General features: G+C 42.1%; 1 protein-coding gene across 1 annotated transcript in view; it reads right to left on the reverse strand.

Moving 5' to 3' along the window:
• The window catches only part of TNFRSF8 (tumor necrosis factor receptor superfamily, member 8), a 121,379-nt gene that overhangs the window by 64,232 nt on the left and 29,505 nt on the right, over positions 1 to 27,642 (reverse strand). Inside the window, exons 7-10 of the mRNA XM_006866425.1 lie at positions 17,999 to 18,151; positions 13,275 to 13,368; positions 12,759 to 12,910; positions 3,905 to 4,021 (exon numbers count right to left, since the gene is read on the reverse strand). Of these exons, the coding sequence (XP_006866487.1) occupies positions 3,905 to 4,021; positions 12,759 to 12,910; positions 13,275 to 13,368; positions 17,999 to 18,151 (516 nt within the window). The remainder of the gene's footprint in view (positions 1 to 3,904; positions 4,022 to 12,758; positions 12,911 to 13,274; positions 13,369 to 17,998; positions 18,152 to 27,642) is intronic.

The raw sequence follows: 27,642 nt of genomic DNA on the forward strand, positions 1-27,642 counted from the left end.
GTATTTGCAATGAAAAAGTTGTTGGCCTTGCAAAATTCTATCAGACAATCTCCAGCATCATTTTTTCACCAAGGCCATATTTTCTAACTACTGATCCATCTTTTTTTCCCAACCTTTGCAATCCAATCACCAACAATTATCAATACATCTTAATTGCAAGTTTGATCGATTTCAGACTGAAGAAGTTGGTAGAATTCTTCAATTTCATAATCACTGGCTTTAGTGGTTGGTGTATAAATTGAATAATAGTGGTATTGACCCACCTTCCTTGTAGGTGTATAGATATTATCCGGACACAAACATTACATTCAAGGTTAATCTTGGAATATTCTTTTTGATAATGAATATTATACTCTTCAGTTTGTCATTCTCAGCATAGCAAAACATGTGAGTGTTAGATTCAAAATGGCCAATATCAACCAGTCTATTTCAATTCACCAATGCCTAGAATATCAATGCTTATGCATTTCATTTCATTTTTTACAATTTCCAATTTTCCTTGATTCATACTTCATACATTCCAAGTTCCAATTATTAGTGTTTGCAGCTATTTAAGTATTTAAAGTGAAATGAAACAAAAAAACAACAACCTGAAAATAAGAAACCAGAGATACCAATTTATAATGAAGACAACTACAAAGAAAACAAAGGGAATAGTACAGATGCAGAACATATAAAAGATGAGGAAGTCAAGTATGTTTCAAGATAAAATAGACAGTTTTAAACTGGAGATGAAATTCATGACTTACAGAGTAACCTCAAAGAGAATACACCTCCACATCAAAATAAAAAAGGAAAAGAAGAAAGATTTAATAAAACAATTACAATGAAGAAAATGAAAAGAAACCCCACAAACAAAATGAACTCTGACAAATGTCTCCTCAGATATGCAGGGCCATAGGCATTCCACGGCAGGCAGCTAGGAGCTGGCAGAGGTGCTGAACCTTTTGAAGTTGTGAACAAGCATTGATCATAATACACATTAGTTGGGCACAGTACACAGCAAGGTCAGGCCTGACTGAGGGGCAAGGACTAAGTTAAAAAAAAAAAAAAAAAACTTTATAAAAAAAGCAAAAAGACAAGCTACCAATTGAAAGATTATATTTAGGAACCATATATCCAACAAGAATTTAATAAACAAAACACAAGAACAAAAAGGCAAATAATGTAATTCTAAAATGGGTGAAGGACTTAAATTGTCATTTTACCAAAAAGGATATTCAAATAGCCACCAAACACATGAAAAGATGCTCAGTATAATTAGCTATCAGTGAGGTACCATATCACAAATGGCTCACAACCGCCACCACCATCACCAGGATGACTAAGACAGAAAAAAAAATAAACAAGAATATAGCAACTATTAGATGTGAGAAATCTTGAACCTCTTTTATCTGTTGCTGGTGGGAATGCAAAATGGTACAACTACAGTTCCTGAAAAAAAGGAACTCAACTTTTGATCTAGAAACTCCAATCCTAGATAAACACCCAAAAGACCTGAAAACAGAGCTGCCAAGAGACTTGTACAAAATGTTAGTTGCAGTACTATTCACAATAGCCAAAAGGTTGAAACAACTTAAATGCCAATCAACAGATGGATGGATAAACAAAATGAGAAATGAGGTCTTGATACATGCTACACAATGAATGGAAGTTCAAGACAATTGTGGTTGTTGTTGTTAGGTGCCATCGAGTTGGTACCGACCCATAGCGACCTTATGCACAGCAGAACGAAACACTGCCCGATCCTGGGCCAACCTCACTACTATTGCCACGCTTGTGTACATCAATGCTGCCACTTGGCTAATCCATCTCATTGGGGGTCTTCCTCTTTTTCTCTGACCCTCCACCTTACCAAACATGATATCCTTCTCCAGTGACTGGTCCCTCCTGACAATATGTCTGAAGTATGAGAGACGAAACTTAGCCATCTTGGCCTCCAAGGAGCACTCTGGCTGCACTTCTTCCAAAATGAATCTATTGGTTCAAAAATATCCCCTGGGGTCTTCTTAAAATCAAGCAATAGTTTCGCTTAACTAGTAAAAATAAAAAATAAAAACAGGTCGGTCTTGAGAGTTATACTCTTTGTTGTTGTTGTTGTTGTTTTTTATCCCATTACTGTTGTCACTGTGACAATCCATCTCGTTGAGGTCTTCCTCTATTTCACTGAACCTCCACTTTACCAATGTCCTTCTTCAGGGACTGGTCCCTCTTGATAACCTGTTTGAAGTCTGAGAGATGAACTCTTGCCATCCTGGCTTCTAAGGAGTATTCTGACTGTACTTTTCCAACACAGATGTGTTTGCTCTTCTGGCAGTCTGTGGTACTTTTACTATCCTTCTCAATACCATAATCTAAATGCATCAGTTCTCCTATGTTCTTCTTTCTACAGTGTCAGAAACTGTAAGAAGCAGTTCTACTTTATCCTATGTTGTTGTTGTTAAATGCCATCGAGTTGGTTCTGACCCATAGCGACCCTGTACAGGGTTTCTGAGGCTGTAAATCTTTACGGGAGCAGAAAGCCTCATCTTTCTCCCGTGGAGAGGCTGGTAGTTTCGAACTGCCGACCTTAATGTTCGCAGCCCGATTCATAACCATTATGCTACCAAAGGAGTCTTAATAAGTTGGAGTTCACTCAATGGCAAGGACTTTGGTTTGGTTTGGTTGATCTTTACTCATTATACTCTTTTAAGAACTCTCTATATGGGATTAAATTGATAACAGCAACTCAAAAGATTAGATAGGAGTGAGGGGGCAATAAAGGCACAAAGTGACAGGCTCACAAGTTTTCAAGAGGGGATTTAATTTAAGGGTGTGCGGGGGAAGACAGAATCCCCACTGAATAGTTTTCATCTTGCCTAGATGGGTCTGGTAAAACAAGATGGGGATAAGATTCTTATAATTCAATATTGAGTAATTGTTATCATGACTAATTTCGACTCTCACAATTGTAAAGGTGGAAGTTTTGTAAAAAACAAAACAAAACAGGGAAGTAGTTAATCTTACAGTCCAGAAACACAGGACCCTAGGACCATCAAGGGAGAAGAACACAAGCGGAATGCGAGGCCCTATCCAGAGAAGCAACGACACCAGAGATGGAGGCAGAGATGGGAACATGGAGAGAGAGAGAGCAGCTAAGGACTCTAGATTGATGGAAAGTGAGGGACTGAGAGATGGCAGCCAGAAGGCAGACTTGAAGAATGTGCCCTTTGGTAGTGTAAATTATTATATATGTTTGAGTGTTTAAAAAAAAAAAAGCTAAAATGAATAGAGAGAAATACTGTTAATTGATGGCACATGTTGTCGTTGTTGTAAAATGCCATCGAGTTGGTTCCAACCCATAGCGACCCTGTATAGGGTTTCCAAGGAGCAACTGGTGAGCTTGAACCGTCAACCTTGCAGTTCAAACAGCTTTGCAGTCTGGCACATTAACCCACAGCGCCACACCAGTACATGGAAGGGATTATAATTATTGTAATGAAACAAACTATATAATTTGTTGAATGTAAAACTGATGATCTGCCCTGTAAACTTCCACTCAATTCACAACAAAAACTTTAAAAAAGGGATTAGATTGGAACCTTATGGGGCAGTGAGTTTATGTTAGTGGGGGCAGAACCACTCAGAAAAAGAGAGTGATTGAACACCTTGAAGAATGTAATTAATGTCACTAAATTATACATGTAAAAATGATCAAGTTGCTGTATGTTTTGCTGTATATATATTCTCAACAACAATACAATTTAAAGAAAAAGCACCAGAGAGGTCAACTGACACTCTGGAAGACTGAGCAGTCCAAGAGCAAACCCAGGACTGCCCACCCTTGCCTCTGTAGGTCTCTGTTGAGCCAACCCTCACCGTCCATGCCCACCCTGGAAGGAGCCCCTGAAGGACAGGCCCTTACCTCGCAAGCAGCTCACACAGGCCATGCAGCGGCCAGTCTTGTCCAGGTAGTAATCCACATCACACTTCTTCCTGCAGTCAGAAGACCCCTGTGGGCATGGCTGTTGTGTGGACAGCCCTGGGGAAAGAAGCAGAGAAACACTGCCTTGGTGTAGGCACACACCCCAACCTCAAAACCCACAGCTCCATGGCTTTCTCCCAAACTTCCCATGTATCAGATTGGTCTTACCTCTCAGAGGGAGCCCTGAGACTTAAACAGGGAAGGAACATGCCTAAAGTCACACAGAAGAACACTAATTGCTTCCTAACTGCCCCCACCCCGCTCTACCCTTCTGTATCCACCATCTTCACTATTTACAGAGTCCTCTCCCCATTGGTATTGCCAGGTCACATCCCAGCTCTAAACAACAGCCACGATGTTCTCTTTGAAATCAGCAGAATGGCAAGGATGCCCATTATTATAACTTTATTCACTGTGCTTCTACAGATCCTAGCCAATGCAATAATGCAAGAAAAAGAAAGAAAAGTGATCATGTTTGGAAAGGAGAATCAAGCTATTATTATTCATAGGTGATATCATTGAGTGCACAGACAACCCAAAAGGATTTTCAGATACATGATTAGAATTGTTGTTGTTGTTAAGTACTGTGGAGCCGGTTCTGACTCATAGTGACCCTGCACAGGGTTTCCGAGGCTGTAAATCTTTACGGGAGCAGAAAGCCTCGTCTTTCTCCCGCGGAACGGCTGGTAGTTTTGAACTGCTGACTTTGAGGTTGGCAGTCCAGCTCGTAACCACTACACTACCAGAACTCCTTCATGATTCGATTAGAGTTAATAGTGAATTTATTAGCAAGGTAGTTGGGGGATCATGTCACTATATCAGATTCAGCTGAATTTTTATGTATTAGATTGAACCAAATGAAATTGCTGCTTCTGCAAATCAAAAAGGGTCAAATGTTGATAATTTCAAATAGTTCAAAATAATATAAATGATGATGAGTATGAAATACTGACAATTTCCATCATCGTTAAAAACATAAAATAACTTAAAATCTATTTAACAAGAAGATGTACAATAGCTTTATTATATATATTTACAATAGCTTTATATTGAAAACCATAAAAAGCCATTGAGAGAATTTGAAGAAGACTAAACAAATGCAAGGCCATCCCAGGCTCATGCAAGGCCATCCCCATTGCCCACTGAGTTGATTTCAACTCACAGCAACCCTGTACGACAGATTCGAACTGCTCCGTAGGATTTCTGAAACTGTAAATCTTTACAGGAGCAGAAACTTCATCTTTCTCCCAGAGTGGGTGGTGGGTTTGATGCGCCAACCTTGTGGTTAGCACCCAACACTTAACCCACTGCACCACTAGGGCTCCTGTTTATAGATGTTGTAGGGTTTCTGAGGCTTTAAATCTTCACGGGAGCAGAAAGCCTCATCTTTCTCTTGCATGCTTATTGCTGTTGTTAAGTGCCATCAAGTCAATTCTGACCCATAGTGACCCTGTGTAGGGTTTCCAAGGAGCCACTGATGAGCTTGAACCACTGACCTTGCAGTTCAAACTATTTTGCAGTCTGACACATTAGCCCACAGCACCATACCAGGACTCAATATTGGGAAAATGTGGGTTTTCCCCAAATTAATCTATAAATCAATGCAAACCCAAGCAAAATCCCAAGAGAACTTTTCATGGAATTTCAAAGCTGCTTCTAAAATTTACATGGAAATACAAATTACCATGAATATCCAATATACTATTGGAGAACAAAGTTGAAGAAGCTGTTCAACTATCAAGACATTTACCAAGTACAATAATTAAGATACTATAGTATTAGCACAGAATACATTAATGGACTAGAATCATACCCACACATATATAGGCCCTTGATTTAAAACAAAGATGACATGTAAAACAGCAGGGGAAGAATAATCTATTTGACAAACGATGTTCGTCTGACTGGTTCCCCATATGCATAACTTGAAATATGGCCCTTACCTGCCACCATACACCAAGTCAAAATGATTACACATCTAAATGTGAACGGCAAAGCCACAACATTCCTAGAAAATAAACATAGGTAGCCACTGAGTCTTTCAGAAGGAAAAGACTTCCAAAGCAGGTTACAAGCATTAACCATAAAGGGAAAGATCCAGTGAAGCTGATCTCATTAAAATTAAGGCCACTTCATCAAAAGACCCACAAAAAGAATGAAAAAGCAAGCCACAAGGCTGGAGGAGATGTTTTCAACACATCTATAGGACTTAGGACCCAGGGAGTCCTGCTGTGGCACTGTGGGTTAATGAGCTAGACTGCAAAGTTGGTTTGAACTGCAGGGTTGGTGGTTCAAGCTCACCAGTCACTCTTTGGAAACCCTCTGCAGGGTCGCAATGGGTCAGAACTGACTCGACGGCACTTAACAACAATAGGACCAAGAGTCATTGTTTTTCAAATCCTACATATTAATTTGTTATTTTCAGGTGCCACTGAATCGGTACCAACACACAACAACACATAGCACAACAGAATGAAACACTGCCCAGTCCTGGGCCAACCTCACAATCAGAGTGAGGTATACCTGTACTATATGATTCATCTAATGTTCAAAACTGGTAAAACTAAACTAGAGATGTACTAGGTGTGTGCTTAGATGGCAAAGGTAGAGAGACAGCAGGTAATTGATTACTGTAAGAGTCATGATCATGGAGTTAGCTGCAGGGCGATGGTGGGCAGGAGAATGATTAGGGTTCTGGAAGGACCTTCTGTGGGGCTGGATAGTGGTGGTTCACTTTGTAAGAATTCAGTGAGCTGTTTATTTGCTATGTATCCTATTCCCCATGACCAAACATGAAATCTTGAGTATAGTGCAAAGGCCCATATATATGTCAGTAGGACCAGAGTCTTGAAGGATAAGCCAAAATATATTGCTACATAATCACAACTACCTTTATTAAACAAAAATATCAAAATGGGAAGCTATTATTTCTTAATATATTCTCCTATCTAGGGCTATGGGCTATGCAATTCCCTCTCTCTAAGCCTTGCCTCAAAGAATTCTGTCCTGTTTGATTTACACCACATCAAAATTGCAGTGTTGATACCCTCAGGGGACTTAAAGCATGTTTCTTTTCAATGGTCTTTGACTCTGAGGAACAAAAGAAGTCTAAAGGGACAAGATCAGGGCTATAGGGTGGACGGAGTAAGGTTTCCCACCAAAATGCTCATAGGACAGCCTTGAAGAACAGGCAGGTGCATTAGTGAAGGAAAAACTGCACAACTTTCCTGAGCCTTTTCTCACCAATGAAGTTTTCAATTTTCTTAAAATTTCTTCCAAATAAATTGACGTGATTGTCCTGTGCCCGCTGAGAAAATCTACCAAAAATATCCCTCTGGCACTCCAAACCACAGTCTCTATAACTCTTTGATCTGACCTTTCTCCCTTGAATTCATCTTTCCAGCCTTCCTTAAAACACTTGATCCAGCTTAATTAAAAAAAAAAAAAAGTTTTATGTGGAGCATTCTCATTGACACGTTATAAAGCATCTGATTTGGGAAAATGCACACTTGAGTTTTGTTAAAAATATGAAATTAGCCTTAAACTCAAAATTGTTTTCTCACCCCATCCTCCCCCACGGCATTTCAAAAAACTATCATTTATTTCCGTGGCACTGTGGGTTAATGCGCCAGACTGCAAAGCCATTTGAACTGCAAGATTGGTGGTTCATGCTCACCAGCAACCCCTATACAGGGTTGCTATAGGTTGGCATTGACTCGACGGCACTTAACAACAACAACAAGACTAAGACAAGTGTATCACTAAGAGAGCTTATCTGCAACCATCCACCGATCACAGAGACACGGTTAAACACATTTTGTTTAGAATAAATTCGTGCATGTATGAACTGCAACCTTAGTAGCAACATTGTTTTTTTACTTACTCTCATATTTTCAGGAAAATACGAGAGTAAGTAAAATCATGTTTTCACAATGCGATTAACACATCTATCACATCTCAACTAAAAGGCCTTTCCCACCTTAAACAACGATGAGACTTTGGGTAATGACCTCCCTGCCTTGTGGATTTGGCCTCAACCTCATCTCCCACCAGCCACCTTGGCTTAGGTCACTTCATCAAGGGACAGTGCTCCCTCATGTTTACTTACTCGTGCTGTTTTCCTGCCTGGAACACCCTCCCCTACCCTTTCTGCCTGATTCTCTTCTGTGCATTCCTTACTTAAAAGAAGAAAACAAAACAAAAAACATGACAGGCAAGTCAATTACAACTCGTGGCAATGGCAATCCCATGTTTTCAGGGTTTTCTTGGTTGTAAACTTCTCAGAAGCACATCACCAAACCTAACTCTCATGGGTGGCTAAATAGTTTCAAACCTTGTAGTAAGTTGTTGTTGATATTAGATGCTGTCGAGTCAGTTCCGACTCATAGCAACCTTGAACGAAACACTGCCTAGTCCTGTACCATCTTCTTAACTGTTGTTACACTTAAGCCCATTGCTGCCACCACTGTTCCAGTCCATCTCTCCTTGAGGGTCTTCCTCTTTTTCACTGCCCCCCCTCTTTACCAAGCACCATGCCCTTCTCCAGGGACTGGTCTATCCTTATAACATGTCTGAAGTATGAGAGATGAAGCCTCATCATCTGGCTTCTCAGGAGAATTCTGACTGTACTTTTTCCAACACAGATTTGTTTCTTCTTCTGGCAATCTGTAGTACTTTTAATATTCTTCTCCAGCACTGTAACTCAAATGCATCAATTCTTCCATGGTATTCCTTAGTCATCGTCCAACTTTCACATGCATATGAAAATACCATGATTTGGTTCAGGTGCACTTCAGTCCTCAAAATGACACCTTTGCTCTTGAACACGTTAAAGAGGTCTTGTGCAGTAGATTTGCACAATGCAATACACCATTTGATTTCTTGACTGTTGCTTCCCTGAGTGTTGATTGTAGATCCAATGAAAATGAAGTCTTTGAATCAATCTTTTCTCCATGTATCATGACACTATTTATTGACCCAGTTGTGAGGATTTTGTTTTCATTACATTGAGAAGCACGCCATACTGAAGGCTGATCTTCAACAATAAGTATTTTAAGTCCTCTTTACTTTCAGCAAGCAAGGTGCATATTGTAGTCTGTTAATGAGTCTTCCTCCAATCCTGATGCCACGTTTTTCTTCGTATAATCTAGTTTCTCAGACTATTCAGCATTTTTGTTGTTGTTGTTATGTGCCGTGTTGTTATTATATTGTTGTTGTTATGTTCCAACTCATAACGACCCTGTACAGGGTTTCTGAGGCTGTAAATCTTTAGGTTAATGCAAAGCCATTTGAACTGCAAGGTTGGTGGTTCAAGTTCACCAGCTGCTCTTCGGAAACCCTATACAGGGTCACTATGGGTCGGAGCCGACTTGACGGCACTTAACAACAACATGCTGGAGAGCAAGTTTCAAAGTCTTTCCTGACATCCATTTTGGTCTTTTCTTTCTTTCTTGTCTTAATGCCCTCTTGCTTTCTTCCTGTATGATGTTCTTGATGTCATCCCACAACTCTCTGGTCTTCGGTCACTGGTGTCTAATTCATCAAATTTGTTCTTCAGACGATCTCTAAATTCAGGTGGGATCTGTTTAAGGTCATATTTTGGCTCTCATGGGCTTCTTTTAATTTTCTTCAACTTCAGCCTAAACTTTCATATGATCAATTGATGGTCTGTTCCATAGTCTGCCCCTGGCCTTGTTTTGATTGATGATATGTTACATTTTGATTTCTGTGTGTTACATCTGATGAGGTCCATGACTTTCATGTTACTTAAAAAAAAGATGTTTTCAATGAACAAGTCATTGGTCTTGCAAAATTCTGTCATGTGATCTCCAGCATCATGTCTATCACCAAGGCCATATTTTCCAACTATTGATCCTTTCTCTTTGTTTCCAACCTTTACATTCCAATCACCAGTAATTATCAATATACCTTGAGCCGTGTTTGATCAATTTCAGACTAGAAAGTTGGTAGAACTCTTCAATTTCATCATCACTGGCTTTAGTTGTTGGTGCATAAATTTGAGTAGCCGTGGTATTAACTGGTCTTCCCTGTAGGTGTGTAGATATTACCCTATCACAGACAGCATTGTACTTCTAGGTTTTGAAATGCTCTTTTTGATGATTTATGTGATGTCATGCCTCTTCAACTTGTCAATCCTGGTACAGTAAACCATATGAATGTCAGATTCAGAATGACTAGTACCAGTCCATTTCAGTTCACTAATGTTGATCTTTATGCATTCCCTTTTTATTTTGGACAACTTCCAATTTTCCTAGATTCATACTTCGTATAGTCTGTGTTCTAATTATTACTGGATGGTGGCAGCTGTTCCTCATTTTGAGTTGTGCCCAACAGTCTGAAAGCCTTAATTCATTCCTGTCATCACAGTCCACTCTCCTCTGAGGAGGCAGCTCTTCCCCAGTTGTCTTGAGAGTGACTTCCAACCTGAGGGGCTTATCTTCCGGCACTATCTCTAACAATATTCTGGTGCTCTTCATAAGGTTTTCAATTTCTGGCACTATATCTGACGATATTCCGCTACTACTCATAAGGTTTTCAGTGGCTAAGCATTCAGGAGTAGTCCACCTCGCCTTCCTAGTCTGTCTTAATCTGGAAGCTCAGCTGAAACCTGTCCACCACGGGTGACCCTGCTGGTATTTAAAATACCAGTGTCATAGCTTCCAGAATCACAGCAACACGCAAGCCACCACAGTAGGATAAACTGACAGGTGAATGGTGATTTTAGTATGTTATTAAACACTTCATTGCATTTCTTAGAGTTCTGCTCAAATACCATACCTGACCCTATTAGTCCCTCAACCACCTTCCACACCAGTCATATCTTTTCCTGGAATCCTGTTCTTCAGCATTTACTGGTGTCATGATTCTAAATATACTTCAAAGAGTATCCATTCTGTCTTTTCTGCCCAATTGCAAGCACTATGAAAATAGAACAGGAACTGATACACCCAGTACCTACCACAGTGCCTGGCACACAATTGTTGTTGTTAAGTGCCGTCAAGTTGATTCTGACCCACAGCAACACTGTATAGGGTTTCCAAGGAGCAACTGGTGAGCTTGAACCACCACCACAGTTGTTGTTGTTGTTGTTGTTGTTGTTGTTGTTAGGTGTCATCAAGTTGGTACCGACCCATAGCAACCTTATGCACAGCAGAATGAAACACTGCCCGATCCTGGGCCAACCTCACTACTGTTGCCACACTTGAGTCCATCAATGCTGCCACTTGGCCAATCCATCTCACTGGGGGTCTTCTTCTTTTCCTCTGACCCTCCGCCTTACCTTCTCCAGTGACTGGTCCCTCCTGACAATATGTCTGAAGTATGAGAAACAAAGTTTGGCCATCTTGGCCTCCAAGGAACACTCTGGCTGCACTTCTTCCAGAACAGATCTATTGGTTCTTTTGGCAGCTCATGGCACTTTCAATATTCTCCTACAACACCAAAATTCAAATGCGTCAATTCTTCTATGGTCTTCCTTATTCATTGTCCAGCTTTCGCATGAATATGAGGTTATTGAAAATACCATGGCTTGGGTCAGGCGCACCTTAGTCCTCAAGCTGACATCTTTGCTCTTCAACACTTTCAAAAGGTCTTGTGCAGCAGATTTGCCTAATGCAATACGTCGTTTGATTTCTTGACTGCTGCTTCTGTGAGTGTTGATAGTTGATCCAAGAAGAATGAAGTCCTTGACAACTTCAATCTTTTCTCCACTGATAAGAATGTTGTTTATTGGTCTAGTGGTGAGGATTTTTATTTTCTTTACATTGAGATGTAATCCATACCGAAGGCTGTGCTCTTTGACCTTCATCAGTAAATGTTTTAAGTCCTCTTCACTTTCAGCAAGCAAGCTTGTATCATCTGCATGTCACAGGTTGTTAATGAGTCTTCCTCCATTCCTGATGCCACATTTTTCTTCATAGAACCCAGCTTCTCGGATTTGCTCAGCATACCGGTTGAGTAAGTATGGTGAAAGAATACAAACGTGCCGCACACCGTTTTTAATTTTAAAACATTCAGTGTTCCCATGTTCCCAACTGTTTCTTGGTCCAGGTAGATTCCTCATGAGCACAATTAAGTGTAAAGGAATACTCATACTTCTCAATGTTGTCTACAGCTTGTCATGATCCACACAATTGAAAGCCTTTGCATAGTCAATAAAGCACAGGTAAACATCTTTCTGATATTCTCTGCTTTCAGCCAAGATCCATCGGACATCAGCAGTGATATCCCTTGTTCCACAGCCTCTTCTGAATTCGGCTTGAATCTCTGGAAGTTCTCTGTCAATGTATGATTGTAGCCATTTCTGTATTACCTTTAGCAAAACTTTACTCGCATCAGATATCAAAGAGATTGTCCAATGACAGCTTGTTGTACTGTGGTGGCTTGTGAGTTGCTGTGATTCTGAAAGCTATGCCACTGGTATTTTAAATACCAGCAGGGTCACTCATGGTGGACAGGTTTCAGATGAGCTTCCAGACAAAGACAAAGTAGGAAGAAAGAGTCACGAACTACTTCCAAACATTTAGTCACTGAAAACCTTATGAATAGCAGAGAAACCACCGCAGTAGGTGCTCAAAAATGTAGCTAAATGAACAAGCCCTTCCATCATCTACCTCTGGCCCTCACTGTCAACATCCCAGGAGATCAGACCTTGAATCTCTCTCCTCTACCCACGCCCCACTCCCCCAACCCTCCGTGCCCACCACACACCGTAGTCATAACCAATCAGATACCGTTGCCCTCGGTGACAACCCACCGCTCCTAGAGAGATTACCTGAATCTGAGGTGGGCTTCCCCACAGAGGAGGAGGAGTGGGGAGGCTTCATTGGTTTGGGAGCATCTTCTGAGGCATTAACTGGTCCCTCTCCGAGGGACATGGTCCTAGCACTGGAGGTGGCTGAGGAGTTCAGAGCAGTGGTGGTGTTCCTGGGAAAGAAGATGACATGAGATGGATGATAGAAACTATTTTCTCAGTGGGCAATGTAATGGCATCTACAGAGAGGGATAGCCAAGCCCCGGGCTTCTACTAGCTTACTGTAGTTGCCTCAGAAGCCAGGAATGTATTTTCTCAGTCTCCGCTCTGAGTGCTCAGGGCAGAGCTAGGCACACAGTGGGCCACTGGTGACTTGTTGGCTTGGCAGAGAGGCACTCTTGGGTCCCAATATCCTGGGCTTGATACCACCTGCACCCTGCCCTGCCCGGCTGTGCCCTGGGACATCTTCTGAGTTTGAGACTGTTCCAACTGAAGGTCAGCTGGAGGGGAAAGGAAGGAAAAGAACTACCGATTCACCTGGCAGGCGTCTTGCAGTCCTTTGAGCTGGTGCGGCAACCAGGACCGGTTCTTCGGGGAGCTGGCTCACAGACAGTGTTCCTCTTAGCTGTGCCTGCAAGGAGACAGCAACGTCTTCAGAGATGATATCAAATAATCTTAGTCTCAAGGAATAAATCTTTACCCCCACAAAACAGAGTCAGGAATGCTGTGCTCAGAAAGTGCTATGACCATCTGGTGTTCATGCCAGAAAGCACCTGTTTCCCTTTGGAGTAAATCACTCTGATTTCCCCTGGGGAATTACTTGTCCCAATCTCAGTCTCAGCAGTCAGGGTCTGGGACTAAGTGACCCCTTCCAGGAGGAGCCCTATGATCAGGCTGAAATAGGCCACTCTCTCCTCAGGTCATAGTCCCTGGTTCAGGATGGACACAAGACCCAGGCCAGGCCTTTCCAAACAAATGCAAGGTTTGCTGTTGGTTGTTGAAAATGTCAGAAGTAGCATGGGGTTGGTAGAGACACCAAATGGAGCTGCTGATTAGGAATCTTACAGACACAGGAAGAAAGCAGAGAAGCTAGCAGGAGGGTAATAGAGCCCCTGGACTCAGCCAAAGCAACTTCAAGACTTTGCAGTTACATGAACCAAAAAATTTGAGATTTTATTACTTGTAACCCAAAGAGTGCTGAAGACTACTGGGTGAAAGCAGAGTTGAGAGCAACACACTCTGGGATCTCCAGCAGGCAGACCCAACTTTGCCTGCCACCTCTGCCACACTCGAGCCGTGCCAGGCAAGTAAACCTCTCAGCCTCAGTTTTCTCCTTTGTAAAATGGGTACAACAGCATACCCTGGTATAGTGCTGTAGGATAAGCACTAGACTATTAACCTCGAGGTCGCCGGTTTAAACCCACCAGTCGCTTCCTGGGAACCCTATACAAGGTCGCTATGCATCAGATCTGACTAGACGGCACTTAACAACAACAAGAAGTAGTCACTTTTTTTAAAAAAGCAAAAAAAGAAACAGGTGAAATTAATTCTAATACACACTTATTTAACCTAATGTATTCAAAATGTTTTCATCAACGTGCAATCAACAGAAAAAGTTATTGAGAGGTTTTAAGTTATTTTTTTTCAACCCAACTTGAAATCCAGTGCATAGTTTACACTTACAGCTCATAATGGCAGCATGTGATAGAATCGAACAGCTCCCCACAGGAAGTTCTAGGCTGTTACATTTAGGGAAGTAGAATTACTAGGTCTATCTTCTGCAGAGCCACTGAGTGGGTTTCAACAGCCACCTGTGAAGAGCCAAGTACCAACCAGCGTAGACAGCACCAGCAAGAAGCCGCAGAAAGAGCACTCTGGCGCCACCACCTGGTAGTATCATGAACACCTTTCAGGGTGCCTCCCTAGTCAGAGGCTGGTCCACACAGGGTGTAATGACTGCACTTGTTGTTGAGTAGCATGGAGTCAGTTCTGACTCATAGTGACCCTGCACAGGGTTTCCGAGGCTGTAAATCTTTACTGGAGCACAACGCCTCATCTTTCTCTCGTGGAGCGGCTGGTAGTTTCGAACTGCTGACTTTGAGGTTGGCAGTCCGACTCGTAACCACTACGCTACCAGAGCTCCTTAATGACTGAGCTAGAGGCTAATTTTTTTAGAGACGCAAGAGTTTCTGACCCGGAAAGGACTTCAAGGGCCTTCAAGCCACACTTCCTCATTTTTTAGGTAGGTAAACTGAGGCCCATAAAGTTGTGGGAACATGTCCCATAGATACAAAGCTATGCAAAAACCCAGGTATCTGATGCCCAGTTCTGAGCACTTTTTACTATCCCACCCTGCACCTCTCGTGGGTGTCTCTTGGAAAAGTGCTTTTCTGTTACTGAAGAAGAATTTGGCTAGATTTAAAGGGACCCCACCCAGGCTCAGCTCTGATCCCTCATTAGGTGCCTCCATATTCATTCAACAACTATTTACTGAGAGCACCTTCTGTCTGGTATTGGGTGAGGCAGTGAGGAAATAACAGTGAGCTCATGGACCTCACAGCACCTAAAGACAGAGACAAATAGGTGGGACCGAGTGAGTGGTCAGGACAGGCCGTTTGGGCAGTGAGACCAAGGTTGAGTATGTCAGAAAACTGTCATTGAGTTGGCTCATGGTGCCCCCTTATGTATGAAAGTAGAACCGTATTCTACAGGGCTTCAATGGTTGATTTCGATGAACCCTGATAGCACAATGGTTAAGCACTTAGCTGCTAACTGAAAGGTTGGTGGTTCAAACCCACACAGTGACTCTGTGAAGACTAAAAACAAATCTGAGCGATTGCCATCAAGCCAATTCCAACTCGTCACCATGCTAGAGGACAAAGTAGAACTGCCCCTTAGGGTTTCTTAGACTGTAAACATCTTCACGGAAGCAGACTATTACATCTTTCTCCCTAGAACAGTTGGTAGATTCGAACCATTGACCTTCTGGTTAGCAGTCAACCACTTAACCACTGTACAAACAAGTCTCCTTTTCTGTAAAGATTGCTGTTGCTACTGTAAAGTGCTGTAGAGTTGGTTCCAACCCATAGTGACTCTGTATTGGGTTTGTGAGGAGCAGCTGGTGAACCTGAACCACCAACGTTGAAGTTCAAATGGCTTCATAGTCAAGTGCATGAACCCACAGCGTCATACCAGCCTAGATAACCACGTAAGGAAGTTCTCCTCTGTCATACAGGGTTACAATGAGCTAGAATCAGCTCGGTGGCCCCTAACAACAAGACATTGTAAGAACTTTCTTCTTAGGAACCTGGAGGGAGCATTGTACCAGTCAGGGAGCAGCAGATGCAAAGGCCTAGTGGAAGGAAGAAGCACGGCAGGTTTGTGGAGCTGTGAAGGAGCAGACAGGAGGGGGCCTGGAGAATGAGGTCGGTGCTGAGCGTTGAGGTCACAGGACACAGAGCCTCCATGACATATGCTGTACTGAGAACCGTATCCTTGAGACTTCCACTTCTGGGAAGATGGAATAAACATACTTCTCCCCACTCTTCCCACTTTACACATTACCATCAAGTCAATTCCAAGTCATAGAGACCCTACAGGGCAGAGCAGACGTACCCCATAGGGTTTTCAATGCTGTAAATCTTAACAGCTCTGGTAGCGTAGTGGTTATGAGTTGGGCTGCCAACCTCAAGGTCAGCAGTTCAAACTACCAGCGGTTCCATGGGAGAAAGACGAGGCTTTCTACTCCTGTAAAGATTTACAGCCTTAGAAACCCTGTACAGGGTCACTATGAGTCGTAACCAACTCCACGGTACTTAACAACAACAAATCTTCACAGACACCTATTGCCACATCTTTCTCCCACACACTGAGTGCTTGGTAAGTTCAAACCACCCACCTATCAGTTAGCAGTCAAGCGTGTAACCATTGCACCACCATGGTGCCTTATTCCCTCCACTAAGTAAGGAGCTCTGGTAGCGTAGTGGTTACAAATCGGGCTGCAAACCACAACGTCAGCAGTTCAAAACCACCAGCTGCTCCGCGGGAGAAAGATGAGGCTCTCTGCTCCTGTAAAGATTTACAGACTTGGAGACCCTGTACAGGGTCGATATGAGTCGGAACCGACCACCACCACCAAGTACAAGAAGTCCTGGTGTGGTGCTGTAGGATAAGCACTGGATCGCAAGGTTGGTGGTTCAAACCCACCAACTGCTCCTCGGAAATCCTATACAGGGTTGCTGTGAGTTGGAGCCGACTCAATGGCACTTAGCAACAATAACAGGTACAAGTGAAAACTCCAGACATTCTGTAGAAAACAAACATAGGAAGGCTCTGAAGAGTGGAGAGAAAAAGGCAGATTAGTTAGGGACCTTGGGACCTTAGGAATGATGGTAATGAGTCCTGAGGTTTTTTCTTTGGTTCATACACCCTAGAAGAAGGCAGCAACCCAGAGATGCCAAACAGTGCAGGAAAATTAGCTAAGGGATTATTCCTTGTCATGGGATAACAGGAAGATACTGAGGGATTTTGGCAGGGTGTATGTGGGTAGTTATCAGATTGGTTTTGCAAAGGTCACTCTGGCTACCTGCTAGGAGCAAAAATGTGAGGAGGAATTGACGAGGGGGCAGGAAAAATAACTGGAAGCAAAATCCACAGGAAGCGGGGGGCGGGGGGATGAAGGGCAGGGAAAAGGTAGGAGGAGACGGGGTTCAGGACAGGACCAGATTGGTGGGGAGAGGATGCGGATGTGGGCTTGGCAGAAGGGGCAGAGGTAACTTTTCTCCCTGGTGGACAAGTCTCACCTGATCCTGTCCCATTTCCATGGCTGTGGCACCTCTTGTGAGCTGTTGTTCAAAGCACATCTGTGTCCCACCCTCCCTTCTAAGAGGTTCTTTTCAACCCAGCCCAATGCCCAAACTCTGGCATCTCCAACTGTCAGTGACCCAATTGTGAAACAGGAGACCATCCCCAATCTTTCAGAGAACTTCCAAAGGCTTCCCTGTTGTTTTATGTTGTTCATCTCAAATCAGCCCAAGACCTCCTCCAGTCAGATCTGAACCTCTGGCCACCAGGTGTCCCAGGGAAGGGGCAGTACAGGGGTGTGGGCACTTTATGCAGCCCTGTCATTCAGAATGGAGACATGGTCTGGACCACAGGAAAGAGGAAGTGGGAGCCAGAAGTCATTTGCTGGGTTGGGAATGAGGAATGAAACAGCAGCATGGACCCATATCTTGCTCCAGGCTGTGGGTGGAACTGCTTACCCTGGAGTTTGACAATCATTCCTGATGGACAGACGGAGTGGGTGAAGCAACGGGCACAGGAGTTGGTGGCTGGTGTGACACAGAACATTCCAGGTTGACATTCACAGACACGGGGGGAGTTCCTTGTGCAGGGCGTCTTCTCCACAAGATCACCTAAGGACACAGAGAAAAGTCAAGGGAGGGATAAGGAGGTGACAAGAGAAAGGGAACCAGGGACGCTCCTGGGAGGAGAAAGAAGCAAAGCATTTGCCCAGAGGTTGTCCAATGAGAAAGTCAATGCTTATTTGGCTGTTCCATTGGGCAGGTCTTCTGGTATGTTCAAAACACTTATGTGGAATGAAAGAAGCCAGACCAAAGGGGGATACATATTGCATGATTCTGTGGACATAAACTTCCAGAAAATGTACATTATTCCACAGTACAGAAAGTTCCCTGGGGATGGGGAATGGTAGGACAAAGGGACTTCAGGAAACTTTTGAGGGTGATCTGTGCAGTATCTTGATTGTAGTGTTCGCTATGTGAAATGTATCAGATTGTATACTTTAAGTATGCACAGTCTCTCATGTGTCCCTCTAGTGCAGGTGTGGGTGGAGTCCCATGAGCAGGTGGTTATCTAAGACACAGGAGGTCAAAGAAGAAGGTGGGAAAGATGATGAAAGGGAGGAGCCCCCAGGGACAGTCCAGAAGGTAGACAAAGGAGTTGTTGCAGCCTTCTATCAGACAGGGCCACTGGCACACTCGGCTATGCTTTACAGAATGTTCCTGCAATGAGGTCAAAATACTAGGCTGGGTCCATGGTACAGGCTCCACTCTCCATATCACGGGTGATCCGAGAAATGGTTATTTAAGATAAACAAATGCCCCAATTTAAAAGTTGGCCATGGATTTGACTCAACATTTCTCCAACAGAGATGTTGACATGATGAAGAAGCATCTCCAAAGATGCTCATCATCACTGGGGAGATGCAAACTTTAAGCACCGTGAGACACCACTTCACATACTCCAATTATTAAAAGAACAAGTTGGTGAGGACGTGGAGAAAACAGAAACTTTGTCTAAGTGCTGGTAGAAACATAAATTGGTGCAGCTATTGGAGAAAACACATTTCCTCAAAGGTTAAATATAGTTACTATACCAAAATCCATGGCCATTTTAACGTGATTCCAACTCATAGCTTTCCAACACCATAAATCTTCATGGGAGCCTCAGCTTTCTCCCAAGGAGTCACAAGTGGGTTTGAACTGCCAACCTTATGATTAGCTGTCCAGTGCTTATCCTACAATGTCACCAGGGATCCTTACATTGTTGTTGATGAGTGCCATCAAGCCTGTTCCAACTCAGAGTAACCCTGTATAGAATTTCTGAGAAACAGCTGGCGGGTTAGAACCATGGACTTTGGGGTTAGCAGCCCAGAGTTTATCCTACAACACCACACCAGGACTATGGCTCCTTAACTGTGTGTGAGCTCCTTACATATGACCCAGTAATTCTTCTCATGGGTATACACCCAAGAAACTGAAAACACAAGTCCACCAATAAAAAAAAGAAAGAACCTAACCTGGACATGACTGCTTATATAACAGGATTATTCACAATAGCCAAAAAGCAGAAAAAATCGAAATGCCCATCAACTGATAAATGAATAAACACAATGAAGTTACCCACACAATGGAATTCAGTCATAAAAATGGGTGAATGAAGACTTCAACATGTCATATAAAAGAACATTATGTTATATAAAAGAAGTCAGACACCAAAGGTAAAAACACCAAAAGAAGAAGTGAAAGAAAGAAAACCATTGCTGTCCAGTCGATAGTGACCCTACGGGCAGAGCTGACCCACAGGGCTGCTGAGGCTGGAAGTCTTCACAGAAGCAGACTGCCACATCTTCCAACCTTAGAGTGGCTGCTGGGTTCGAACTGTCAGCTTCTCAGTTAGCAACCAAGCACTTAACCATTGTGCCACCAGGACTCCTTATAAGATATTCAGAATAGGCAAATCCATGGAGACAGAAAGTAAATGAGTAGTTCCCAGGGAACTGGAGAGGGTGGAATGTTGGGAAGTGTGGGATTGTTTGCAGGGGAGGAAGATGAGAAGATTCTGGAATTCGACAGCCGGGATGGCTGCACATCATTGTGAATATATTAAAACCCACTGAACTGTGCACCTTAAAATGGTTTAAATGGCAACTTACTGTTCTATGAATTTTATCTAAATTTTTTACATCACTAGCTTTAAAAATTACACATTAATTCATGCATAACATCCCTGGAACATATGAAGGGGCATCCTTAATAAGCTAGAAATATGAGGGAGCTTCATGGAAAAATTCCATTGTCTTTTCATTCCATTTTTCCACAAATGTTTTGAAGCCCCCTTGTAATGAAGAGTCCCTGAATGTAGAAGGCAGATAAAGGAAACCACAACCTTCTAACAATAAACATATGCAAACCAGTCATGCTAGAGAAAGTGGGGGAGTGTTCAGTGCTGCAGTCATGGGAGGGGGAGGCAGGATGGGACCCCAGGGAACATGATAAGGGGGGCAGTCGGAGCAGCCAGATGGCTCAGTCTATCCCACACACTCCTTATCTATCTATGCCACAAAGTTAGAATCCAAGTATCGCCCCCTAAGGAAACATTTAGGTAAAACAAGCTGGGCAGTGCCCTGGGGTTGGTCATACCCGGGATGAAAAAGACCAGTCATTAGCAGACTCTGCCCAGCCCCCTACCCCAATCCCTGTCCTCACAACTTCTGAAGGTAGATTTCAAAAACCCCACTCTTAGATTTCCAAGGTCATCAGAAACCATGAGGTAGAAGTAGCAGTCATCAACCTTCAGAGGAAGTCTAGCATCAAGAAAGAGGAACCCTATTAACTGACAGCCAATGGAAATGTTTCACTAAAACTGATGCAGCAAGAACATAACAAGGGAACACTGTATGGTCTAAAATCAGGAAAGGTATGTGCCAGGGCTGTATCTTCTCAACATACCTATTCAATCTGTATCCTGAGCAAATAATCTGAGAAGCTGAACTATATGAAGAAGAATGTGGCAACAGGATTGCAAGAAGGCTCATCAGCAACCTGCAGTATATAGATGATACCACCTTGCTTGCTGAAAGCAAAAAGGGCTTGAAAGCATTTACTGATGAAGATCAAAGAATACAGCCTTCGGTATGAATTATAACGTGATGCAATAACAAAACTCCTCATAATAGGCCAACTGACAGCATCTATTTTCTCCAGATAAATGGAGATAAGATTGGAGCTGCCAAGGATTTCATTTTACCTGGATCCACAATCAACACTCATGGAAACAAGAAATCAAACGACATATTGCATTGAGCAAATCTGCTGCAAAAAGCCTCGTTAAAGTTCCAAAGAGCAAAGATGTCACTTTGAAGATTAAGGTGTGCCTGACCCAAACCATGACATTTTCAACCACCTCTTTTGCATGTGAAAGCTGGACGATGAATAAGGCAGGCCAGACAAGATTTGAAGAAGATTTAAATTACTGTGTTGGCAAAGAATACTGAATATACTATGGACTGCCAGAAGAAATCTGAGTTAGAAGAAGTACAGTAGGAATACTCTGTTGCAGTGAGGATGCCAAGACGTCATCTCATGATAGACATGTTATTGGGAGGGACGAGGAAGGTCCTCAACAAGACGGACTGACAGAACAGCTGTAACAATGGGTTCAAACCTAACAATAATTGTGAAGATGGTGCAGAACTGGGCAGTGTTTGGTTTTGTTGTACACAAGGTTGCTATGAGTTGGAACCAATTTGACAGCACCTAACAACAACAACAACAACTGTTGTGGACTGCAAGTACTGAGATGCTGAGGACTGGTGTCATGGACTAAAATCCAACACGATGGCTGCTCTCAGGCTTGCTAGCCAGGGACCCTGAGGGCCCAAGGAAGTAACCTCTGGACATCCCGGGTTCATTGGCTTTTATGAACTCACTGTTGGGCTAGCTCTGTATAATTTTCTTTGGTCTTATTCATTCTATGCTTCAAACTCCAGTAATTGTAGCTTCTGAGAAAATGGTTTTTTATGTGCCTCTCTTAATGTCTCCACTGTGTTGGCAGTGCTTGAGGTTCTGGGAACAAAATCTCTCTGAGGAACAAACTCTGACCACCTGGCAAGCATAGCAAAACTGTTCTTTATCAGATTATTCAGTTATGTTTGATATTAACTTAATACATGAGCCCTTGATACCCATGGACAAATATTAAAACAAAAAGCTCTTCTAAAGCCAAGGCCTAAAAGTTCCTAGGGCAAGTTTGCTGGGAGACACTGGAGAAAAATTCCGCTAAGGAATTCACCCAAAGTAGATTGATGGCTTCCAGGGTTTTGTTCAAAGAATACTGGTTGTCAGCCTTCTCAGATCGTCCCCAGGTGCAGACCATTAACATAGGCGTCCTTCCTCCTGCAAAAGCCTCGGCCAGGTAGCTGAAACAGCTGGATTCCTTTCAGAACCTTTTGAATCCTTTTCTCACTGAAGATTAGGTGCTATAGGTATGTTAATTAGCCTTGAGAAACCTCGAGTTGCTGCCTTGGGATTCGAACCTACAAAGTACTATATAACAATTTGCTTGAATTTCTGGAAAATTAAGGATGTTAGATTATCAAGACAATTTGTGATGTATGTTTTAGAATTTGTTCCTCTAAATCATTGTGTCCTGTTTTGAACGATTAATCACATTTCACTTCTGTACCCTGTCTTAATAATCCCTGCCTTTCTTTTTGTAAAGCTCCTCCCTGAAATAAAAAGGAGGCGCAGACTGAAGCCCGCACACGTTACGGCTTGCGGGGCATGCATACGGGCAGGTATTGCAGTTGATAAGGTGTGCATACTGCCTGCATAGCCATGATGTTTACAATGCAGGATCTGTCTGACGCCAGCGTCGCATCCACTCTGGTCTTGGGGTGTCTTCTTGTCTCTCTTGCTGTGTCTTTGTGTGTACTCTTTATCTGTCTCTGTCGCCGCCACATCTCCCAACTTCGTGAACCAAACTCTCATGTCAAGGCTGGTTCTCAACAAACAACAACAAAGGAGCTCTGGTAGCACAGTGGTTACGAATCGGGCTGCTAACCTCAAGGTCAGCAGTTTGAAACTACCAGTGGTTCCACTGGAGAAAGGTGAGGTTTTCTGCTCCCATAAAGATTTACAGCCTCGGAAACACTGTGCAGGGTCACTGTGAGTCGGAACCGACTCCACGGTACTTAACAACAAATAACAACTCAAAAAGAACTAACACTCAAAGAGGCATACAAAAGAGTAAATAGAACAAGTCTTTAGAATCAGTATAATTAATATCTCCAGAGATGCAAAAGGAAATTGTAACTATAAAAGGGATTCCCTGGAGCACAATGTTATGTGTTCACCACATCCTGTTTCACATGGCTCAGAGAAAACTTCTATTTCCCAACTTCCTTTATAGTTTCTTTGAGGTGATATGTCTGAGATCTGACCAATGGATGTGGTCAGATGTGAACATAGGTTCTCCCAAGTCTGGTCCACAAAACCACTGCAGGAGGCTCTCCTGTCTTGCTTTGCTTTGCTGGAGAGATGCTGGGTGTCGAAACTGTATTTGTTGCTGTTAAGTGGCATCAAGTCAGTGCCAACCCACAGTGACCCTATATAGGGTTTCTGATGAGCGACTGGTAGGTTTGAACCATGAACATTGCAGTTAGCAGTCCAGTGCTTCTCTTATGGCATCACACCAGGAAACTGTATTTAAGAGAGAATAAACCCTGAGAATTCTCAATCATTTAGAGAGAAGCAGAGAGAGGGCCGTGAGTTGACAGCCCTGTGAAGTTCAAATAAAGCCCTCCGAGTAGCAGTCCCTACATAATATCACAAGCCTCCACAAAAGTGAGAAAGACCTCCTGGTCTTTCCAAGTTCTGGGGAGCTATGCCTATGCCAAGGTGTGAGAGCGTGCAGATGCCACACGGGTATAGTACATCCCTTTCTAGGCATTATGGTCTACTAAAGGCTATCTGATACAAGTTCAGAGGAGAAAGCAGATCCCTGTCTCCCAGCAAGAACTCCACCCATATCTGCCTATATTCTGCCTCCCTCATGTCTCCTCAAGCTCCGAAAATCAGTTCCCAAAGTCCCCAACTAAAGCTCTGAGCTGAGACAAAAAACTACAGCCCAATGAGGGGTGTGTATCAAGAAGTCACCTGCACTGTATCAGAGCAAAAAGAAGACGGGATGGAGTTGCTAGGCCTGCTAGACTTACCAAATGCAAAAATAAAGAAAAGAAAAGAACAAGACAGCTCTGCCAACATATGATTAAAAGAAAGAAGGGAGAGAAGGAAGGAAGAAAACAAGAAAAAATTAAGAGAATAAGAAAAAAAAAATAGTAACAGAGTTGGCAAAGATAGAATCCCATCTAAAAGACACAGAATCAATATCCAGGAAAGCGCTACCTAGAAAGAAAAGTAATAAGAATGTATATTTAATAAAGAAAAAACTCAGAGGAAAGTTCCTCAAATAAGGAGGAAACAAACTGAGAAGTACAGAACTATCATTAGAAATCTAACAAATACATTACCAATGTCCTGGGGTTTGCTAATACCCAGGAAATAATTAAAACAAGAGACTTGGCAGAAAATTGAATGAATGGCATGGAGAAAGGATTGAGGAAATGCCAGAGGATGCATAGTAAAAAGACAAAATTATTTACACAATGAAAGGTGAGGTAAGAACAGGCAAAGACAATCCAACATAAGGATAACAGAAATCTATGAAGGTAAGATTGATTAGGTAGACAGATAAACTAATACTCATGAAATGATGAGAAAATCAAAGATGCATGAAACACCAATTAGTGCAATGGAAACATCTATCTCCATGACCCTGAGATCGGAAAAACTAGCGGTGTTCTGTTACCACTACCAACATCCATGAAAAGAATCAAGTTAGAAGGTCCTGGATAGAGTGGGAGAAACATGTGGAACAAAACTCAAAATCGTAAAAAAGACCAGGCTTACTGGTCTCAACTAGACACTAGTGGAACCCCACAAGACAATGACCTAGTCTTTAGAATCAGTATAACTAATATCCTCAGAAATACTAAACAAAAGTGTTGTTGTTGTTAAGTGTTCGTGAGTTGGTTCCAACTCATAGTGATCCTGTACAGGGTTTCCAAGGAGCAGCTGATGAAAAGGAATTTGCATGTGTGTGTGTATAATTTTATACAGAGATAAAACCTGAATAGACAGAAAACATAAATCTGCAGATAGAAAAAAAAAGAAGAAGTACTAGATGCTAGAAAGAAAGGAAGACTTGTTTCCAAATAATCAATATCAAGGCGTATTCTTGTTAAGTTATTGAACTCCATGGAAAAGAATTATTCTTGAAGTCATCTACAAAGGGAAAAAAGCTAACTGAAGATTCCCCCATAGCACCATTCAACATAAAAAGGTAGTGGGCCAATGTCTACAAAGTTCTTAAGAAAATGTGTCCCAGAAATATTACACCTGCCCAAGCTGCTCCTTAGAAACCCTAGATAGGATCATCATGAGTTGGAACCAACTCAATGGCACTTAACAACAATAACAACAAAATTGTCATTAAAGTGCTAAAGCAACAGACAAACACTTTCAAACATGAAAGAATTCTGTAATATATAAAGAGGAGACCCTTCTTGAAAAATTCATTGACAGAGACATCGAGTTAACCATGTGAAATGAAATTTTAACTTCAGGCAGGAAAAAGCTGTGGTAAATATACTCATAATACAGAATGACAAAATGTAAACATCAAAATAAGGCTCACATGCTAAGGGACTTACAATTGCCGAAGAGAATTTCAATGTCATAAACTATGATAAATTAAAATGATGTCAGAAATATCAGGAAAAGGATGAGTAAGTGGGCCAGATAATCATTTCATTTCTCAATAATCTATGCTATCCAAACACCAGAATAAGCAAACTTAACCACAAGAGATAGTAGCTATAGTTCCTTAAATGGTTCCGAACTTGTGGCGTCACTTTGCAGACTAAGGAACACCTGACCATATTTTCAATTGCCAATCTATCTTGAAAGAAGTGCAGCCAGAATGCTCCTTAGAAACCAGGGAGGTGAGACTTCATCTCTCAGACTTGGGACATGTCATCAGGAGGGACCAGTCCCTGGAAAAGGACATCATGCTTGGTAAAGTGGAGAATCAGCAAAAAAGAAAAAGACCCCAACAAAACCAACTCAACAGCACCTAACAACAACACTGTGCATGCAGAAGTTGGGCAATGAATAAGAAAGACCAAAGAAAAACTGATGTCTTTGAATTATGATGTTGGTGAAGAATATTAACTATACTACGGACTGTCAGGAAAATGAACAAATCTGTCTTGAAGAAGTGTAGTCAGAATGTTCCTTACATGTGAGGATGACAAGACTTCATCTCACATACTTTGGACATATGATCAGGAGGAACCAGTCCCTGCGAAAGACCTCATTCTTGGGAAAGTAGAGAGTCGGTAAAAAAGAAGACCTTCAATGAGAGAGAATGACACAGTGGCGACAACAATGGGCTCAAACAGCAATGAGTGTGAGGCAGTATTTGGTTCTGTTGTACATAGGGTAGCTGTGAGTCCGAACTGACTCGGTGGCACTTAACAACAAAAATATTTCTTGTGATAAACACATTGCCTGGGACTTGGCCCTCTGAGACCTGGCCCTTCTTTAGTTTCACTTCAGTTTCTTTGTTTTCTGGTACATTTGCACAAAAAGAAGTGCAAAAAATTCTAATGCTACAAATAGTATGATCCCATTCTCTTGAAACTCCTTCTTTCTACGCATGTCCAGTCTGTCTAGATACCAACCTACCCGCTCTTCTCTCTGTAGAGAGGCACGTAACTGTCAGTCGGTCATGATGCTCATCCACTGATAATACTAGTATTTGTGGGGGGACGGATATGAGTGAGGGTTGGCGTTTTGCCTTACACGTTTATGTAAGAGGAACTTCCAAAAAGCTCATGGGGAAAAAACTCCATTATCTTTCCATTCCATTTTCCACGAACTTTTTGAAGCTTCCTCAGATTGTTTGAATTGTTTGTGATGAATATATACATTTTACTTAATAAAATGCAGCTGTTTCTTTAAAAAAAAAAAAAGTAAATCTATCAGGGAAATAGTAACATAAAGAAGTTGAAATGACAATATTAATATGAAGAAATTTTTAACTGAAGGTAAAAAGTATCATTAGGAACAAAGAGGTCCATTTTCTAGTAATAAAAGGTCTAACCACGAAAACATACTATTCACAAAAAATTATATACTGAATAACATACCTTTGAAATACATAAAGCAATAATACATAGAATACAGCAAAACCTGATGAATGGGCAACCACACTGGGAAATAGATTTCAATACATCTTTCTTAGGAATCAACAAATGAAAGTGACAGAAAGATATGTATGAAGATGCATATCACTGAAATAACATAATTACCAAGTTTGATTTTCTATTGTTGTTGTTGTTAGGTGCCATCGAGCGGGTTCTGACTCATAGAAAACCTATGCTCAACAAAACAAAATACTGCCACGTCCTGCAAACTTCTCACAGTTGATATTACACTTGAGCCTACTGCTGCTACCTCTGTGTCAACCCATGTCCTTG

The sequence above is a fragment of the Chrysochloris asiatica genome, unplaced genomic scaffold, assembly GCF_000296735.1.
Source record: "Chrysochloris asiatica unplaced genomic scaffold, ChrAsi1.0 scaffold00090, whole genome shotgun sequence".
NCBI lineage: Eukaryota > Metazoa > Chordata > Mammalia > Afrosoricida > Chrysochloridae > Chrysochloris > Chrysochloris asiatica.